The sequence below is a fragment of the Mandrillus leucophaeus genome, unplaced genomic scaffold, assembly GCF_000951045.1.
Source record: "Mandrillus leucophaeus isolate KB7577 unplaced genomic scaffold, Mleu.le_1.0 Scaffold169, whole genome shotgun sequence".
Lineage (NCBI taxonomy): Eukaryota > Metazoa > Chordata > Mammalia > Primates > Cercopithecidae > Mandrillus > Mandrillus leucophaeus.
This window is the reverse complement of record NW_012101687.1, coordinates 4,931,285-4,947,534: the sequence shown is the minus strand read 5'-3', so window position 1 is coordinate 4,947,534 and position 16,250 is coordinate 4,931,285. Positions and strand designations below refer to the sequence as shown.

Below are 16,250 nucleotides of genomic sequence, written 5' to 3'. Positions count from 1 at the left end.
AAAATAAATTTATATTAAAATTTAATTCTGTCATTAAATATGAAAATACTAAAAACAAAATCTAACAGTATTATGCAATCTTAGATTCAATAACAATTATACTATGCTGTGAAACTCTTAAAAACAATTTTTTAACAGAGAACATTGTATTTATCATGTACAACATGTTTGAAGGCACATACACACTGTGAAAAGGCTAACTAGCTAATTAAGAAATCATTACCTCATGCCATTATTTTGTGATAAGAACACTCAACATCTACTCTCTGCATTTTTCAAGTATTTACAATATATCATCAGGAACTACAGTCATCCCGCTGTACCACAGATCTCTTGAATATATATTTAACTTTGTGATGATACATGACCTTGGTTAGAGTAAGTAGAAAGGCAGTAAAGACACACACTCTCTCATACCTGTCACCCAGATTATGAAACTATTAACATTTTTGAGCCATTTGAGAATGTTCAAACATAATGCCCACTTAATATCTCAATGTATACATACACTGTGTGTGTGTGTGTATCTGTGTATGTGTGTATCCTAAGTACAAGGACATTCTCCTAACCACAAAATCATCATCAAAATCTGGAAGTTAACATTGATCAAAATTACCATCTAATCAACAGGCCCCATGCAAATTTCACTAATTGTTCCAACAATATCCTTTATATGTACAGGATCCAATCCTGGATAATGTGTTTCATTTCTATAAGCCTTAAACTTCTCCTCTGATGAGATTAGAATGGGGATAACACTAGCCCCTCCCTTGTCCTGTTTGCTGTGAAGACTGAAGGAGACAATCCATGTAAAGTATTTTGTAGAGTACTATCTACCTGACACAGAATATGGCCTCAATAAACATGAATTATCATAGCACAGGCACTAACAATACCACATATGCTTCAGGTTCTCCATAAGCAAAAAACAGTTCATGTAACTATTCAATTACATCACAAAGTTTACATGGAAACTAACAAGTGAACCACTCAAGTTTTTCCTCTGAAGAATTCAAAGCTAAATGGTATCTTACAAATTCTTTATTGATTTTCCACTGTCTGCTGGATAGAGACCAAACTTGTTAGCCAAAAAAATAAGGTCTTCTAGGATCTGAACCCAATCTCTCTTTCCAATTTTTTTTCCTTCCTATGATAGCACTTAGACAGTTGTGGATAATATCTTCCCGGAACTTAAAAAATGCCAAACAGGCCAGGCTTGGTGGCTCACACTATAATCCCAGCACTTTGGGAGGCCGAGGTGGGCAGATTGAGGTCAGAAGTTCAAAACCAGCCTGGCCAACATGGCGAAACCCTGTCTCTACTAAAAATACAAAAATTAGCTGGGCATGGTGGCCCATGCCTGTAATCCCAGCTACTCAGGAGGCTGAGGCAGGAGAATCATTTGAACCCCAGGAGGCAGAGGTGGCAGTGAGCTGAGACACTGTACTTCAGCCTGGGCAAGAGACTGAGATTCCATCTCAACAACAACAAAAAAAAAGCCAAACAAAACAACATAGCACATCCTTTCTTCCAAAAGATAGAGAAGTATTCGTTTGTTAAACTAGCTGAAAAATTTAACTCTCAAATCCTTAATAAAAAGTGTTAAAAATAATACAAGTAGAGAATAAAAACAAAAAAGATTTCAGTAAAGTTGAAAGAGATCTAACTCAGTATCATTTCAAAATTACGAATTAGGGGGGAGGGGGGAGGGATAGCATTAGGAGATATACTTAATGTAAATGATAAGTTAATGCATGCAGCACACTAACATGGCACATGTATACATATGTAACAAACCTGCACGTTGTGCACATGTACCTTAGAACTTAAAGTATAATTTAAAAAAGCCCAACATTTAAAAAGAAAAATACAAATTAGTATGTGTCACAGACTTTCCAGCATATAGACAACCCAAAGTGCAACAATTAAATCTACAAATGACAAATTTCAAATCCAATAAGCTATTTATTAATAGTAAGTGGTTTATTCTTCAAAATGAAACTAGTCCTTGTTTTTTTCATATAAAATATTCACTATGCCAAATGAAAGATGAGATTAATAAGGAATGTAAGGTGTTTAATACTCCATTAAAATTTATTGCTTTTTCACCCCAAAGAATTTTCATTTTTTATTCATAATCCATATACCTACATATACCAAGAAAACAGGTATATTCAAAGTACATAATTCATTTTCACTTGAATATAGTTCAGGCAAGTACACTAACCAATTCATTACCATAAAAAAACCTTTGTATTAGGTTTGCATTCAACTTTGACATTTTAATCAGTAACTATTTATGATTCTTTCTTCTATCCCATGTACTATGAATTCACCTCTCTATATCCTGAAGGTTCGCTGAATCATGAAATGTAAAAGCATTTGCATTTCTGGAAATACAAAACAGTACAAATCCTATGAAGGAAAATTTAGCAATAACTACAAAATGATGTTAAACCTGTGACCAAGCATGCCACTCCTGGGGCTTTATCCTAAAGATAAACTGGCAACATGAAAAGCAGCACTCTTTGTAATAGCAAAACACTGATTTAATGAACCAGGATACATCCTCATAATGAAGCACTGCACAGATGTAAAATACATATCCATACATCGCTATGAAGTGACCTTGAAGATATACCAGTAAGTTAAAAAACAGGATAAATAACAGTAAACTACCTTTTATCTAAAAAAGGAGAATAAAAATACAAATATACATATATATATATAACTTTTTATAATAGAAAGGCTGGGTTCAGTGGCTCACACCTGTAATCCCAAAAACTTGACACACAGAGGCAGGAGGCCAGCTTGTGGCCAAGACTTAAAGACTAGCCTGGGCAACACAGTGAGACCCTGTCTTTACCAAACGTTGTAAAATTAGCTGGGTGTGATGGTGCAGGCCTATAGTCCTAACCACTTGAAAGGTTAAGATGGGAGGATGGCTTGAGCTGAGGAATTTGAGGTTACAGTGAGCTTTGATCATACCACTGCACTCCAGCCTGGGTGAAAGAGCAAGACCCTGTCTCAAAAAAAAAAAAAAAAAAAGAACAAAAGGAAAAAATGGTTACCTACAGAAGGAGAGAAGACACAGTGAAAAATATGAAAGCTAGACTTTTTTCTGAAAGTACCTTGCTTTACAGATTTGATTTTGAGCTTGCAACCATGTAAACAATAAAAATTAAAGTTTAAAAAAGAACCCCTAAACATAAAGCAAATAAACTTGTGTATTGAGATGTTAGCTTAACCACACAGAAATGAACTACTTCAAGTGATTTTCAAACACAACAATACAAATATGTATCCCCAACGGAATGTATTCTAAAAGCAAAAGGAAGTGAAAAAAGTCATAAACTATTTTCACTGTTAATAATAGTAGCAATATTGATACTGTTATTCTGAAACTTTGTATAAGATGAAGCAAGTAAATTACGCTGTCATTTGGATCTAAGATTTTCAGCATATTAGAAAAAATACAAATATAAAATCAAAGAATTTAAATCCTAGAGGCCTAAATTTGACTCAGAAACACCAGAAAAAAAATTCTAACTTTATCCAATGAAAAGGCATAGCAACACTGACCAATTCAGGAGTAATAAGCACCCATGTGCTCAGAGTAATACCACGTCCTCCAAAAAAGAACACAGGCTCCCTGGGAAAATGGCTGATTCCAGCCTGGGACAGAAACGGACGAAAGGACCCTGGAACATCTTGTTATACCAGAAAGCAAGTACACTATCAAAAACTACTGGACTGGTATCAAAAGGACTCCCACTAACCAAAAACAGGACAATCTGAACATCAAAAAGGATAATATCTGCAAAGAACTGAAAGGCAAATATTTTTAAATCCATGAGGTCATAATGACACTAAAAATAAAGCAAAGTCCCTCACTGGCCTTCTTTGATCAATGCTATGGAACCAATTCATTATTTTCAAAACTGGTAAATAAAATGAAAGAATGAAGTATTTTATCTGGCTTTCCTGTACATCAAGGAACTGAACAGCTCATGAGAAAAAGTTCTTTTTAGCAGAATTCCATTTAATAAATATAACTTTGGAATCCTAATGAAATAATGGATTTAGGGCAGTAATTATTTAAATAGCTATTAAAACCGTAAGGTAAAAGGTTGTTTGAGGAACTTTACAGTTAATCAATCAGAACGACAGTACCTGAACTCACTGATCACATCTTGTCACAAAAAGGGAGACAATCAAACATTATGTATATTATGTGGCAAATAAGAAATGATCATCACTGCCATTAATGAAGCATTCTGGCCCCTCTAAGAAAAAAAAAAGAAAGACCCCAAACCAAACAAGCCTCTTGATGGTCATCAGTTTACAGTAAATACAGAGGAGAAAGGAACATGTTAAATAACACCACAGGGACAAAAACAGCAAAATCTAGACTTTGGGACACTCTCATCATAAACAAACCAGCTGGTTTTTCCAATAATAGACTTAAGAGAAATAACTAAACAATCTGTGGGCCTTGTTTGGATTCTTCTTTGAAAAAACCAACTGTAAAAACAAATTAAGTTATTAGGAATTATAGTTAATTTTAGGGATAATAATGGTATAGTGGTTATAATTTTAAAATCCTTATCTTTTAAAGATACACACTGAAGTATTTATAGATGAAATAAGGTTACTTGGATTTGCTTCAAAATAATCCAGGGAGAGAGGAAGGGTACGGGGAGCCAAGGAGCCAAGTCATTCAACTACCAGCCCCAGTCTCACAGGAAGTTAAGGTGGCTCCTCCCATAACAGCTAGTATTTGTTGGGCACTTACTAAATATTAAGTATAGTGCATCTATGCTTGAGGAAACTGCAGCTTAGAGTAGTCAGAATTAAAGCCTACCGTTATTAGATTCTACCATCCAAGCTCTTAACCACCACGACACACCTACTACTACAAGCAGAACTGCTTTGCCACTCCATTGTTCCACTGTTCTAGTGAAAATGTTTCTCTTAGTTTTGAATTAAAATCCATCACACCTGCAACATTAACCCTATTTTTCCCACATATAAACACAGTATTTCAGCCATTCTTTCAGCAAGTATTTACTAATGACCTACTCTGTATCAGGCTCTGGGGAAAGATGAAAAATCTACTCTCCCTTCAAACAGCCTAACAGAGTAGGAAACTGACAAGTAAAGGCAATGATACGTGATAAATGCCACAGAAGATGCAAACAAACTCAGAGACCACACAGGAAGGACAAATAAATCAGAGGCAAAGGATTCTCGAAAAAATAAAGCCAAAGGAAAGATCCAAACAACGAGTAGGAAATGAGAAAGACAAAACCTCTGTAAGGGATCTCCAGACATATCTACCGTGTGAAAGCAAAGCATTTATACGAAACACAGATACTCCATTAGCTGGGGCATAAGCTATGAATATAAAGTACAAGTCTCCAAGACAGGCAGGTTTGAATCCCGCTTCTGTCGAATTACTGAGATAATCTGAGCCTAGGTTCTCCCATCTGGAAATCTGTGCCTTGGTTTTGCTACCTAACAGAATGAAAATTAAAAGGGATAATACTATATAACAGCGGTCCTCAACCTTTTTGGTCCCAGGGACCAGTTTCATGGAAGACAATTTTTCCACAGACAGGGCAGGAGGGGATGGTGTCAGGATGAAACTGTTCCACCTCAGATCATCAGGCATTAGATTCTCTTAAGAATCACGCAACCTATCCCTCGCATGCGCAGTTCACAATATGGTTTGCACTCCTATGAGAATCTAATGCAGCTGCTGAACTGACAGAAGGCGGAGGTCAGATGGAAATACTCACTTGTCCGCCACTTACCTTCTGCCACTTACCTCCTGCTGTGTGGCCCAATTCTTAACAGGCCACAGACCACTTTTGGTCCACAGCCCAGGGATTGGGGACCCCTGCTATATAGTACTTAGGACAACGCCTCTGAGCAGTGCTTCTAACCTATAATGTTTTCCTTCTGGGGGATATATTTAAACACTGTCTAAATTCAAGTCACTTCTGAAAAGGAGATTATTTTGAGGTTAAATTTAACCCCTTTTTCAAGCACGTGAAATTTCCATAAAACATAATTTACCTGGTAATGAGTTTCCAATCTCACTGGTCCGAAAATCTTTTGCCCTTTAAATATATAGAAGCTTTAAGATTTATTTCACATGCAACATCTTTATAAGAGTAAAATAAACTACTATTTTTAAGCAGTAGTATCTTTTGCATTAAGCAATGAGTGATTCAAAAAGAACTAATTTCAATTGAAGATTATCCCAATTAATAAATTAAACTTGTCAAGGATCATGACCAATATGTAAAAAAGATGATCACACTAAATTCTTATGGGTGAATTACCAACACAACTTGGCTGGCCTTGTTACTGAGCTCCAGGTAATAAAGCCAACTGCAGACCACAAGAAAAAGTTGATTAAAACAATTTGCTTCTGATCCCCAATATGCATTTCCTGTTAATTTTTCTTTCTCAAAGTCAGTACTATCACAGCAAAAGCAACAGCCAATCTTTACTGAAAGTTAACTATGTGTCAGACAGTGGTGCTAAGAATTTCATACATATTACCTCATTTAATAAATGCCTAGAAAGATCTTAATAACTTATGAAATTTATTTATTCTAATTAAAGTGAATTTTTTTAAATGTTTCTTGAAAACAAAAGGCATCCCTAGGACAACTCAAGAAATCAGGATTAATGGGAAAATATTTTCAGTGAAACATGTGAAGAATATGAATAAAATGAATATACGTATTTTAAATGAAATCTAGCAACTTGATTTATATCAGTAGTCCAAAAGAAAAAATAAAATCCATTTTTCCACAAAATGCACATTCCCCTAATTTGGACTTACCTTGACAAATGGGAAACATAGGATTTTAATTTTAGAAAAATAAAAACTAAAGCTGTGATTTTTATCTTTTTTCATATCAATTTAAAGCATGTGAAAATTAAATAATTTGAATTCTATATTTACTAAAATTCCTCAAAGCACTACACTCAGAAAGTAAATCATTTCCAACAAAGGAGGTAATATGGTAACACGGCAGAGTAGAAGCATCAGTACTTGAAGAAGAAAGCTAAGGCTCCTGATCAAACTCTGAGGTCTATCTATGAACCTGGGCAGGTAACTTATCTGAGCCCAAATATATTCATCTATTTCATTGTAGAACTGAATCAAATAATCCTGGTAGATAAAGAAGTATACTCTTCTACTAGAAGAAAGGCCAACAGGGTAACTTAGCCAGTATTCACTACCTCACCAAATAGCTTGTACTCTGGAATCAGTCTGAAATCTTGGCTTCACCAGTTACTAATAAAGTGACCTAGAGATCTAAGTCTCAATTTCTCATCTGAAAATGGAGATGACAGGTCGGGCACAGCGGCTCATGCCCTAATTTCAGCACTTTGGAAGGCCAAGACAGGAGGGCTGCTTGAGCCCAAGGAGTTTAAGCAATAACCCAAAGCAACATAGCGAGACCCCGTCTCTATAAAAAATTTAAAAATTAGGAGTGGGTGGTGGCATACACCTGTGGTCCCAGCTACTTGGGAGGCTAATGTGGGACGATAGCCTGAGCCAGGGAGGTTGAGGCTGTAGTGAACTGTGATCGTGCCACTGCACTCCAGCCTGGGCAACAAAGAAAGACCCTCTCTCTCTCTCTGTCACACACACACACACACACACACACACACACACACACGTAAGGGGAGATAACTGTACTATCTCCTAAGGTAGTCATGAGAATTAAAGGACTTAGCACTGTACCTGGCACTTACCAATTAAGATTGGCTGTTACTATTATAATGATCTCTAGGGCATTTCCTAATACTTGCCATATATTTTGATCATACTGTATCAGCACAAGCACTATCACTAACAACAAAAAGCAATGTGTTGAGTTTGGGTTTAAATATAATATTAGCAATTAAAAGCTTATTGTTTTGAATGATTTTCCTCAAAAAAAGTAAACATCTATATACTATACCGTAGTGCAATTTTGTTTTACTATTATCACAATAATAGAAATTAAATATTCCAAGGCATGTCAAAAGAAAAGGTTTAAAGATTATGTAAGCACTATTTTCCTCTTTCAATTTATTCACAGACAGTTGTGGAAGGGGGGCAGGGAGGAAAGTATAGACGCTTTTTAAATTCCCAAATGACTTCTTAATTTAACATGAATTATGAAAGAAACAGTTTCTGAGATTAAAAATGAGACTGCTACTTCAATAGCATATAATTGAATTGTGATAAATTCCATCAGTTACAAATTCTATCACTTCTTTAAAAACCTTCAACATTTACTATATATATTAAATACTTTTATTTTATACATATATGTGATAAATTATATTTATTCTTGTTGGAATGGAAGGATGATCGCCAGCTTCAATTCCTCCGGGCAAATCCTGGTACTAAGTTCCAAGAATACAGGTACAAATGGACCAAAGATATAGCACACAGTCTCTACGAGCCACTGCGAGATTATTCTGAGAGTTGTGGGGAGGGAAGGGGGAAGAAGAAGAATGTTTCAGGGAGAAGTGAAATATAAGTCAGATTTTAAATGCTGAATACAAGTCCAGGATCCCCTAGACGCGCAAGGGGAATAGGATAGGACAGTCAGGGAATAAGGGTCTGGCACTAATAAAACTAACAAAGGAGAGAGTAACAGAAAAGCAGGCTGGAGAGGTGGACTGTGAGAGACCATTAAAAGCCTTCTTTAAAAGAGAAAATGCTGCTTAAAGTTTATCCTGAAGAGATGCTGAGATCTACATTTTAGAAAGTATAGATGCCTTGTAATATAGTCATTTAAAAATGACTCCCAAGGCAATGAGAACTTTACTAGAGAGACTAGAGGCCATTTAAAGGATTACTGTCTGATCTAATGCCAAGGTCATGGACTGGAAATGAGGGGATGGAGGCACATACACATATGGAAAGCATTCAGAACAGCTTCATTTGTATTATTCACAAACACACAGTTATTCCAGTTAATCTTCAGAGCATTCATTTGAAATGGTTCTTATCCCTATTTTACAGATATAAAAAACTGAAGCTCAGAGAGATTAATGTTGTCAAATAGCCAAAAAGTAACAGAGCTAGTATCCAAACTCTGGTGTGTCTGACTCTAACCCCTAACTCCACTACATCTGAGATACACTTAGAAGGTGAAATGGATAGGGAGTAGGGAGATGGGAATACAGGTTAAATCACAGCAAAGAATCTCTAAGAAGTGAACAATCCTGGGTTCAGCAAACCACCATGGCACGTGTATACTTCTGTAACAAATCTGCATGTTCTGCACATGTATCCCAGAACTTAAAGTATAAAAAAAGTAAACAATCCAAACAGAATAATTATGTTTAACCTCTGAACCCTTCTCTTACTTACACAAAGACAAAACTGAAGTTTCTCTAAAGCACTGCTATTGAAATGAGCATCTGCTATTGCTTTGTGTTCTATTATTTTCTTGAAGTTGACAACCGAGTGATTCTTCCAATTGAAGCCCCCGTTCGCATAATGATTATTTCCCAGGACGTCTTACACTCATGAACTGTCCCCACACTAGGATTAAAAACAGACGCAGTCCCCGGATGCTTAAACCAAACTACATTTACTGCTATACGACCAGGCGTCTACTACGGATGATGCTCAGAAATCTGCGGTGCCAACCACAGCTTTATACCTATCTTCGTAGAACTAATTCCACTAAAAATTTTTGAAATAGGACCCGTATTTACCCTATAAACTTACCACACCCTACTCCATACTCTTAATACACCTTCACCCCATAAATCTCTACAAAATCTCTCTACAGACCCACTGTACAGCTGCCCCAGCATTAACCTTTTAAGACCGAGAGAAACAACACCTCTCTACAGTGAAATGCCCCAACTAGATACATCTATGTGACCCAGCACCATCATATCCATACTCCTCACACCATACCTCACCATCCAACTAAAACTATTAAGCACAAATTATTATTTACCCCTCTCGAAAAAAAAATTGACACACAAAACTACAACCCTTGAGAATCAAAATGAACGAAAATCTATTTACCCCATTCATCGCCCCAACAATTCTAAGCCTGCCTGCTGTAGTCCCCATCATTCTGTTTCCCTCCTTACTAATTCCAACTTCCAAGCACCTTATCAACAACCGACTAACTATCATCCAACAAAAATTAATTCAACTTATCCTAAAACAAATAATAACAATTCACAATACCAAAGGACAAACCTGATCCCTCATACTAATATCCCTAATTACCTTTATTACCATAACCAACCTCCTCGGACTTCTACCTCACTCATTTACACCAACCACCCTATATTATTGTTGTTATCATTTCCTCCTCTGTTTTGCTACTATGCCAGAATTTAAAATATTTATTTGGCTCCTTACAGGACTTGGAAAAAAACAGCGTATAAATCAAAATAAACAGAAACTTGAATTTACTATAGTACCTATATCCCTGTGTATTTTCTTTAAAAGTATAGATATTTCATATCAAGGAATTAGTGTTAATTTTTTAAGTTTGTAATAACAAAAGCAGAAAATGTAAATTAAAATGAAAAAATAAATAAAAAACAAAGTTTGTAAAAGTACTGTAGTTAACTGCTCTTATCTTTGGGAAATACATACTGAAATATCTACAGGGGAAATTACACAGGACTTGCAATTTGTTTCAAAATAATATAGAAGTAGGAGAAGCGGATGGACGAGGACTGATCATTGTTGACAGTTACTGGGCTACATGATGGAAACTTTCAGGTTTATTACACTATTGTGTCTACTTATCTTATTTGAAACTCTCCGTAATTATAATGCTCTCAAAATAAAAAGGGAAGTTCAAAATTTATTCCAATACTGTATAATAAAGGAGGAAAAAACAAAACAAGTATATATATAAAGTCATTTTTTTCATTAGCTTTCATAATAATGTTAAAGTTGGCTTCCCAAACTAGCATTTTAGTTATGACCAAAAAAATTGCATTTATCTTTTAAGAAGCGTTCTCTGTCTATAAATGCGAATATAATTAATAGCCCAAGGGCAAAATTAGTCAAATGATCAATCAGGCTACACAATTTTCCCATTTTTATTAAAACAGATCACAAATGAATTCCCACTAATTCCACAATACTTTTGTTTTTGTTTTTGTTTTTGAGATGCAGTCATGCTCTGTTGCCCAGGCTGGAGTGCAGTGGCACAATCTCGGCTCACTGCAACATATGTCTCCTGAGTAGCTGGGATTACAGGCGCCCGTCACCACACCCAGCTAATTTTTTGTATTTTTAGTAGAGAAAGGGTTTTGCCATGTTGACCAGGTTTGTCTCAAACTCCTGACCTCAAGTAACTGTCAGGAGTAACTGTTAATCGTTTAAATTAACAGAACACTGCATGTTCTCACTCATAAGTGGGAGTTGAACAATGAGAACACATGGACACAGGGAGGGGAATATCACACCTGTCGGGTCTGTCGGGGAGTTGGGGGCTAGGGGAGGGATAGCATTAGGAGAAATACCTAATGTAGATGACGGGTTGATGGGTGCAGCAAACCACCATGGCACGTATATACCTATGTAACAAACCTGCACCTTCTGCACATGTATCCCAGAACTTAAAAGTATAATTTTTTTAAAAAACCATTTTCCAAATTTTTTTTTCTCAATAATGGAAGCCTCATTTTATATATCCTCTTAAGAATATATGTCAACTAAACATTCAATAGGCGCTGAAGTATGCACTGACTGAATAAATAAACAAGAGTCTTTAGAGAACGAATGAATAGCAAAGCAGTAAAGAGTGGAGACAGTTATTCAGGCTACATTTTTGCTGAAAAAGATAGAAATGAAACAGTAAGTACCCCGTGAGAGTATCAAAACTGGAGAAATTGAAGTTTGAGAAAACCTGAGCATTTTAACAGACTAATTTCAGAAAACCTTCCTTCTAGTTCAGATTCTGTCACTGACAAGCTGTGCGAACTGACACAAGTCATTTAATCTCTCTAAGCTTCAGTTTTGACATCTATAATGGTAGTGGTATTATCTCCCCTGCCTACATTTGAGAAAATCAAATGGCACATCAATGTAAAAATGTTGTACACGTTGTAAAGCACAACATAAATGTACGATTTTATAAAGATCTAAGACAAAAAAAGTAATGGGGGGAAATAGCAAAAACATACTGAAGGAGATGGGTCTTACAAATCAGAAGGAACTTTATTTATCTTAGATAATAGGGAAAGAAGGGGAAAACTAGTCTTTCTGAGGCATGTGGTTCAAATATGATTCTTTTCCCCACAGGGAACTGATACAAATTTGCTTATTGTTTTTTCAAACTTATTTTGGTTTTTCTTTTATATTTTATCCTTATTTGACAACCAGGTGCCCCCAAACAAATATTCAATACTATTACTTTTATCTGGGCATATCAAATTACAATTCACTTATTTAAGTGGTTCTAAGCTATCATCTGTATGCTCCTTTATGCTTATAGGGCATTCTCACATTCTTGAATAGAGTTTCTTTATACTAAAAACTGTCAATTCATACACTTATATCCGTACCCCTGAGGAGAATTTCATCAACTTGCCATTATGCTTATATTTACAATCCTGTTGTTAACTACAAGCATCAAATCTTCCATGAACTTGAACTATTTGAATAATTTTCATTCTTTTTCCTGTAAGTAATATCACTTTATGGCTATAGTTATCTAATTTCATGTTGCCTATATTCTAAGATAAATCAGATTACTTTTTCCACTTTTCTCTAACCAAGACTATATAAGATGTAAGCTCATAAAACTACCTCATTTAGTTGTAAGTTGAAAAAGAAAGCGGAAGGGAAAATAGAGATAGCAAGTTAATGCTCCCAGTTGTGTAAGTATCTTCCTCTTCCTTCCTTTGTCCCTTCATTTCTCATTCAATGTTCATTTCAATTTCTGCTGCTAGATCAGCTTCAATACACCCTAACATTCTTCAACTGATCATCCATCACCAAACACAGCACAGTACCTACCAGGCCCAACGTTAAAGCTATAAAATGAGGTAAGCCCTACTCTCGAAGACCTTGTAGACTAGAGGAAGAGACCACCTTGTCAACAAACATGTTTCTAGGTCCCTAGAAACAGTTACAAATACAACACAATATTAAAGCTCATAAATACCAAAAAAGAGATACTCAGTATTACAAAAGCATAAAATTTTTTATAAGAGTACTACCTGGTACAATTAAGGATAGCAGTACAAAAAAAGGACAAACTAGCTAGAAAGCAGTTTACAAAAGCTCATATATTTTGTTTTTAGGATATCAAATGCATAGTAACCAATTTACTATGCTTTGTTGAATTGCATCTTAATCAGAATTATATTGGACAAAAGTTTAGTTTGAAAAAGTGTACTCCCTCGGAATATCTTCAAAGCTTTCCCTCATTACCTCAATGCACAAATATCTCTACCCACTACCCATCTGTTCTTCCTCTCCACTACTCAACTATCCTAGCACTTTGTCTTAGTTGACAGTCATTAAAATATGTAACGTGTGTTCTACATTTTGAAGAACTTATAAAAGATACGGGAATGATTATAAGGCCCTACCTCCCATATTCCTTAAGAATTGTTTCCCTTAACCCCTACTGTGACTTGCAGAGTAGATGCTCAATTGAGTATATGATATAAAAAAAATCTCTGGTGACACATTAGAATTACATATTACATTAATATTACATATCTCATAAAAGCTAAATTACAAACAGTTCTTCAGCATTATAAGCTACACACAAAGAAGTGATAATGCAGTGATTATGAGCAAATAATTCTTCAGCATTACCACTTACACATGAAGAAATGACAGAGTGTAGTTGTTAACAGCACAGACACAGAAGACAAACTGACATCTAATCCAGACCTGTCACTTAATTAACTATATGACTTTGAGCAAACTACATAAGGTCTCAGCGTCTCAATTTTCTCAACTACAAAATAGGGATAAAGTACTATCTCCTAGCTCACTGTGAGAGTAAGTGAGTTAGTATAAAGCTTGTACCAGGACTTGGCTTGATAAGCACTAGACTTAAAAGTAACAGTATGCTAGTAGCAAGGCTGGTATCACCGTCATTAGAAAACTTGGGTATTTTTAAACCAGAAATACAAATGGTAACACTTGTCATCTGTGTGCCTCCTTATAGTTACAAAGTTCTTTAATAGAAAGTGCAGACCAGGAATGTAAGGAATAAGAGCACTAAGTTCCATTTTGGGCAGTTGGATACAGTTTTTAATACTGGCTCTGTCACTGGCCAGCTGTATCTACAACTAAGTAACTACAGACAAATTATCGCAACTTTCTAAGCCTCTATTTCCTGATTTGTAAAATTTGACAAGTCACCTATATCCCAGGAATGTCCAGAGGACTGAGGAGTCAAGGTATGGAAAACAAGCACACACAGTGCCTTGCACACAAGCAAGCTCACATCGGTTCCTTCTCCCCTTCCCCACATCTCTAATGGAGTATCTTATTAAATCCTCATCTCACCACTATGAAGTTCATATTAGGTTGAAACATAAAAAACAGCAGAATATTAGCAATTTCAACCTAACAGTATTTCCACTGACAAATGGAGAAAATAAGCTCAAATAGGTTAAATGTTTTACTCAAGGTTTTATGCACAGTAAGTGATGGAACTGAACATTAAATAATTTTTCATTCAGCCAGCTCACTAATTTGTTCACTGACTCCTGCTGAGGGGGGAAAAAAGTATACTAACTACTATAATGCATATAAAACTACTGTAATCTACAAGGTATTTTTTCCTGCCATGTTTAAAAAATGAGGGGGTGAAACAGATTTCTAAGAACATTTCCATTTTAAAAATTATTTGCAGAGGATGTGTGTGTTGGGAGAGGATGAGGGTTTACACAAAATCAAAGGTAAAGAATATTAAAGGAAGCATATGGATAATTACACTAATTCAAAAAGTACAATAAGATCTATTCAGAAAACCCACAAAGCAGCTAAACATTAAATGGCCATCCTGGTGAAAGGTTACAAGTATTCAATACCACAGATGAGTTGTCTGCCAAACACGGAAGGAAGAGTTATATTAAACACTTTGGTTCACAAAGGTATACATTAATATATAACATTACTGTAATGGAAAAAAATGAAAGGCTTTTCCTTCAATAGTTAAAAAATGGACTACTTAACTGTATAACTGTTTATTTCTGTAAATTCCACAAGGGCTTTAGGATTAGATCACATAAGCCATATCTAGAATACAATGTCCAAACACGAAAAGTCCTATCAAAATGCACAGTACTAGTAAATAAATAACAAATGGTAACAGTACAAGGCCCCATAAAACTGGTGAAATATTTAACAGTATCAAATATTTACTACGATTAGTCTACAACCCTATTCTGCCTCTTTTCTCCTTGATTTGTCATTCACCACTGGGGGGTAAAAAAAAAACCTTCATGAACAACAAAATGAGAAAAAGGATAATGAACAAGAACTGGGTCTTTCAATTGATTTACAATGAAACAGTTTTGTTGTAATCCTCTTACGGGCCCCTCCTCCAATTATGCAATCATTCCACTGCAAGAGATTACAAGGCTTTTAACCCGACACTGAAAGGAAGGAGTTGGGGTGAAACAGGAGAGTGTATAACAGGTAGCCTCCGAACAAGCAACATTTCCATGAAACTAAATTGCCTCTCAGTAATCAGTACTAACTCAGCGCTCTTGTCTTTCAAGACCTTACCCTTTAGCCATTGCAGATATATCTTTTTTTAATCCCATAACAACCGGCAACTGTTTACATGCTGCGGCTTCCACCCAGCATCATCACTTCTGGAGCCAGGAAGCTCGCGCTTCCCCGGGCGGTCGCTGCGAGTTGTGGACGCTAGGAGGGCAGAGCCGTGCAATCCCACCCGTGCAGCTCGTCTCAACTCCCCCGAACACAAGTCTGGCTGCCAGGAGCTGCCTCTTCGGACGCGACTCCGGGCGCCTGCCCGGAATTTCCCACCAGGTTTCACCGAAACCTCCCGAGGGTGACCTCTACGCCTCGGCACGGTGCCTCACGCGTCGTTTCCTAAGACAGGGGCACGAAAACACCCCAGGTCCACAGCTATTGCCCCGTCCACAGCCCTGCCGCGCGGCGCCCGGTGTTGTGAGCGGCTTCCGACTTGTTCGGGAACTCCGTCTTCATCCCCCTCGCGACCCGGCCCTCCGCTCCCGGC

General features: G+C 36.4%; 1 protein-coding gene across 2 annotated transcripts in view; it reads right to left on the bottom strand.

Moving 5' to 3' along the window:
- Nucleotides 1–16,250, bottom strand: part of RAB3IP (RAB3A interacting protein) — a 62,433-nt gene extending 46,183 nt beyond the window's left edge. For both annotated transcript variants that reach the window (XM_011976629.1, XM_011976630.1), the window contains exon 1: nucleotides 15,773–16,250. In XM_011976629.1, the coding sequence (XP_011832019.1) occupies nucleotides 15,773–15,810 (38 nt within the window). In that variant the 5' untranslated portion in view covers nucleotides 15,811–16,250. The remainder of the gene's footprint in view (nucleotides 1–15,772) is intronic.